The sequence below is a fragment of the Salpingoeca rosetta genome, assembly GCF_000188695.1.
Source record: "Salpingoeca rosetta unplaced genomic scaffold supercont1.40, whole genome shotgun sequence".
NCBI lineage: Eukaryota > Choanoflagellata > Craspedida > Salpingoecidae > Salpingoeca > Salpingoeca rosetta.
Window position 1 is genome coordinate 1 of NW_004754894.1, and position 5,107 is coordinate 5,107.

The 5,107-nt window shown below is 56.1% G+C and overlaps 2 protein-coding genes across 2 annotated transcripts in view; one reads left to right on the forward strand and one right to left on the reverse strand.

The window, feature by feature from the left end:
- Positions 1–216: 216 nt before the first annotated feature.
- Positions 217–1,371, reverse strand: PTSG_10939 (coiled-coil domain-containing protein 94; the record flags this gene model as incomplete). The annotated part of the gene is made up of 1 exon (XM_004987808.1): positions 217–1,371. The coding sequence occupies one exon, from the start codon at positions 1,369–1,371 to the stop codon at positions 217–219; it is 1,155 nt and encodes a 384-aa protein (XP_004987865.1).
- A 210-nt stretch (positions 1,372–1,581) lies between these two features.
- PTSG_10940 (uncharacterized protein) overlaps positions 1,582–5,107 on the forward strand; it is a gene marked incomplete at both ends in the record, with an annotated part of 4,577 nt that continues 1,051 nt past the window's right edge. The window contains 5 exons of the mRNA XM_004987809.1: positions 1,582–1,703; positions 2,120–2,204; positions 2,409–2,487; positions 2,743–2,818; positions 3,063–4,773. Of these exons, the coding sequence (XP_004987866.1) occupies positions 1,582–1,703; positions 2,120–2,204; positions 2,409–2,487; positions 2,743–2,818; positions 3,063–4,773 (2,073 nt within the window). The remainder of the gene's footprint in view (positions 1,704–2,119; positions 2,205–2,408; positions 2,488–2,742; positions 2,819–3,062; positions 4,774–5,107) is intronic.

Sequence of the window (5,107 nt, forward strand, 5' to 3'; positions counted from 1 at the left end):
TTTATCAAACCAATGAATAAGCATGACTTATGTGTGACACACAGGCAACACGGAACAGCACAGCGTGCGTCCAACAAAGCAGGGCACACACACGCAAAACTCATTCACTCAACTTCTCTCCCAACACAAACACACAAACACACACACACACACACACACACACACACACACACACACACACACACACACACACACACACACACACACACACACGTGTCAGTCACTGTCGTCGCTTGAATCATCCGAGTCATCGGAGCCGTAACCGACCAACCCCAGGCCACCGCCGCCATTCTTCCTTCCCACACTGCCCTGCTGTGACGCCCGCTGCTGCTGTGCATCTGGCTGTTTTGTGTCTGGCTGCTTCTTGTTTGCACGCACCAGCCCCGCCAGTGGCCCGCCACCTAGCGTGCCAATCTTCTTGTCCTGCGCACGCACCATCTTGGGCCGCTTGCTCGATGCAGATGAGGATGGCCCGCTCCTGGCAGTCGAGGTGGCCCCATCTGTTGTCGTGGCTGTGCTACTGGTCGTTGGGTCCGTGTCTGTCTCTGCAAACGACGCCGTTCCGGCTGCTCGCCGCTTCGCTGATGATGATGATGATAATAATGATGATGACGACGATGACGATGGCGATGCTGCTGTTGTCCTCGCCTTGTTCTTCTTGCTCTTCTTTGCCTTCGCCTTTGCGTTCTTTGTAGCCGAAGAAGAGAATGAGGGCTCCTCAGATGGCTCATCTTCCAGGCGCCGCACGATCCTGTCGCGGGAAAACGCGGCGGCGATGGCCTCGTCCTCCTCTTTCCGCAACTGCTCCTCAGTCGTCAGCTGCTCATGCGCATCCTCCTTCTGCCGCGAGGCGACGAGCGTGTCAATGTCCACCTGCGCCGCCCGCGCATTCAGGTCGCGGATGTCCTCCAGCGCGTCGAGGATGTCCATCTCTCGCCGCGACTCCTTTGTGCGCTCCTCCAACGCGCGCATGGGGTTGTTCTCCTCCTCTTCCTCCTCCAGCTCGTCGTCGATGGTGCCGAGCTTGTCAGCCATGCGCCACGCTTCGAAGTTTCGCGTCGCGCCGTGCTCGCACACGTAGTCGGAGTTCTTTGGGTCGGTCTTGAACGTGATCTCTGCGCAACATGTTGGGCACTTGATGTAGAAGCGGAAGATGTACAGCCCCAGGTATGTTTCGTCCTGCACTGTTTCCTTCATGGCCAGGAACTTGGTGCTCTTGTAGATGTAGTGGCCGCACGTCTTGCAGCGCATGTTGAAGGGCGCCATCAGCCGCACCTTGAACTGCCGGTCCTTGCCCAACCGCATGCGCGGCAGCTTCGCCGGATCAAAGTCCGGCGGGTAGTACTTGTTCAGCACCTTGCGCTCACCCATGGTGTTGGTGTTGGTGGGGGCGGTAGTCGGAGAGCCTCACTCCAAGCTGACACACGGTCAGGAGGAGAATGGGTGGGGTGGATGGGGCGGAAGGGTGGTCGCTCGCTGTTTGACTGGCTGCTGTTCGCAAGGAAATGACATCCGACACCATAATCTGTAGCGGATATGACCACCACCAGCCAGGAGCGCACGACAACAACAACAACGGCCATGGAGTTTGGTGAGCGCGAGGCCATGTTGACCAAGCTGATGCAAAGCGTGGCCAGCTGCAAAGGATGTTCGAAAAAGGGGTTCTGGTGCCGCAAGCACGTCAACAAAACGCCCTATCTCAGGTATGCCTATATACGTACGTGCGTGTGTGCGTGTGTGTGTGTGTGTGTGTGTGTGTGTGTGTGTGTGTGTGTGTGTGTGTGTGTGTGTGTGTGTGTGTGTGTGTGTGTGTGGATCGATGCACATGCACATGCACAGGCAAGTGATCAAGCACGAACAATGCGAGACACTGGCGAGACACTGGCGAGACACTGTATGGATGGCACGCATTGTGTGTGTGTGTGTGAAGTTTTCCATCCAGCATTTGATTCACTTGTGTGTGCATGGACGGAGCCCATGTTTGACCCCTGGGTCTCTTTTCCTCGATCCACTCACGTTCACATTCAACTCAAGTGGATTCCTCCAATCATTGTTGCTTCCACCCTCAATTGCATTCACCTCCTCGTGCATATTGCTTCTTCTGCTGACACTGCACCAGATCGACACGGTTTCGCCTTCAGCTTGGCACGCCAGCGCAATGTTACTACTGCCAGCGCGTCTTGTCCTCCAACCTCTCAGTCATGGTCAGATGTGTGCGTGCGTGCGTATGCGTATGCGTGCGTGCATCTGCGTATGCGTGTGGGTGTGCGTTTGTGGATGCATGTGCTTATGAGTGCGTGTAATCATGTTCAAAGAAGAATCAAAAAGACGACAGCTCTCCGAGCTGCCTTTCCCCTTGCTGTTTGAACTTCACACTCACCCCTGCCCAAACTTCTTGTTTTTGTCAGCGCCACATGCAAACGGAGATCACTCGGCTCGACCTCAACAAAGCAGGGCAGATAGTTTCGCCAGGCTTTCGCTCAGGCGGTAAGCACGCATGCAGTCATGCTCATCATTGCTTCGAGGCAGAAGCAGCAACAACAACAACAACAACAACAACAACAACAACAACAACAACAACAACAACAACAACAACAGCAACAGCAACGCACTTGCAGCACACTCACTCCTTTGCCTGTTCCTGTATGTCTGTGCGTGTGTGCCGCTGATGCTGCTGCTCTGGCCGTGTGTTTGCGACTGCTTGGGTGCTGGTATTGCTGTTGGCTGTGATGTGGTGCATAGAGTTTGGATGGGCCGCGCACGATGGCGGCGGGTTGCTCTGCTCCAGCAAATGCACCATGCAGCACCACTATCCAGAGTAAGCACGGTTGTGTGTGTCTGTGTGTGTATGTCTGTCTGCGTCTGTTTGTGTGTATGTGTGTGTGTGTGTGTGTCTGCGTCTGTGTGTGTGTGTGTCTGTGTGTGTCTGTGTGTGTGTGTGTGTCTGTGCTTTGTTTTTGCTTTGAGCTGCTCTCTTCCTCCCATTCCCCCCCCCCACACACACACACACACACGTCATCTTGGGAACGATCTCACCGGATCCGTTCGCACGTGCGTATTAGCTCTCGACAGAAACCTGCTGGGGAGTCAGAAGCAGCAAGCGTATCAGCAACAGATAGAGAGCAAGTTGGCGGGAAACATGCTGCTTCACTTTTATCGTCGATGCCATCCACAACTGGACCAGCGCCACGCGCCAGCAGCAAGAGCGGCGGTGATGGTGATGAGGTGGTAGGGTATTCGATAGCGGAGCAACACCAAGTGACTGTGGGAAAAGATGCGAGGAGACAGGCGAGCATGATGGCGCGTGATGTTCAGACATCAGCCATACAACCGGACAGCCGTGACGGTGCACGCGCAGCAGAGCATGCGTCGACACAGGCCAGCCACGCCAGACAGGACCGCAGCGTCGATGATGGTGGCGATGGTGGCGATGGGCATGATGTGACTGCCTCGCTCCCTGCGACTTCAGATGCGGTGCTGTTTGACAGCGCCATCACCCCTGCCGAGGAGCTCACCATGCTCCTGTCCGCAGTCACGCACCACCACCGTCGTCATCATCATCATTATCATCATCGTCGTCGTCGTCGCCATCCGCGTCGCGTGTGGCAGAGTCGTCCTGGCAGTGGAGATGGCAGGGCTGCATTGCTGACCGATGGCGATGATGATGATGGTGGTGAATATGATGATGTTGCTGGTAAATATGATGACGACGACCACGATGATGATGATGATGATGATGATGATGACGCTGGTTGTGGAAGGGGTAGTGGGGCGGCTGTTGTTCGCGGTGATGATGGCGCTGTAACGTTGGTGAGGACACTTGCGTCATCGAAGCAGCAATTCGAAGGAGGAGGGTTGCAAGAGCGCACTGGCGGGAATAGAGACTCGGACAACCATGGCAACGTGGCTGACGTCGGACAGCGGCAGCACGAACACCAACAGCACGAACACCATCCACAGCACGAACACCGACAGCACGAACACCAACAACAGCACGAACAGCAGCGGCCTCAACATGATCATCATCATCAGCAGCAGCAGCAGCAGCAGCATGTGCCTGGCTGCCTGCCATCCCCTTCAGGCTGGGTGCGTGTGCTGAGCTGTGAGGAGTGGATGTGTGCGGCGGCGCCCCGAGCGGCGTGGAGGCGTCAGTATGAGGTCGAGGTCGTGGCAGTGCTGCAGCACACGCACCTCCGCGATGATGGCGATGATGGTGGCCATGATGAAGTGAGTGCAAGCGGTGATAATGTTGGTGGTGGCGGTGGTGGAGATGAAGACGAGGCAGAAGACAATGGCTGTGATGGCGACGATGCCAGCGATGGCGCTGGCCGTCTGCGGGGTGAACGTGGTGATGGCGAAGATGATCGTGTGAACGCTCGCTCAAACCCCGGTCAACCTGAAAGCGGCACTGTACACGATGGTGCTGGCAGCCAGCAACGGCCAGACCAATTGCTTCCCGTGCCGATGGAGGCGTGCAGCGACGGCGACGACGACGAGGGGGATTTACCCGATGGCAACGAGCAAACAACCACCGGCGCGCACGCGCGTGCCGAGCGTGACGGCAGTGTTGATGCACGGGTTGCCGGAACCACCGCTGATGGCGGTGGTGGTGGGCTGAGCGAAGAAGCTGTGGTGCAGATGACAGGTGCACAGCGGGGCGTTGGCACTGGTGGAGCTGTTGCTGCTGCTGATGATATGACGGCTTTGAGCAGAATCGACGCGCATGTACGTGAAGTCGTGGCGGCGAAGGCGGGCGAACACACAGCGTCACCGGTAGTCACTGACGGACCGGGAACAAGCGATGCACCACAGCAGCAGCTGCAGCAACAATGGCAGTTGCAGCAAGGGGAGGGGCAAACAGGCAATGATGCTGTGCACCTCCAGCATCCACAGCAACAGCAACAGCAATGGCAGTTACAGCAGCAGCAGCAGCAACAACAACCAATGCAGCAGCAACCACCAATGCAACAACAACAACCAATGCAACAACAACCAATGCAACAACAACAACCAATGCAACAACAACCAATGCAACAACAACAACAACCAATGCAACAACAACCAATGCAACAACAACAACAACCAATGCAACAACAACCAATGCAAC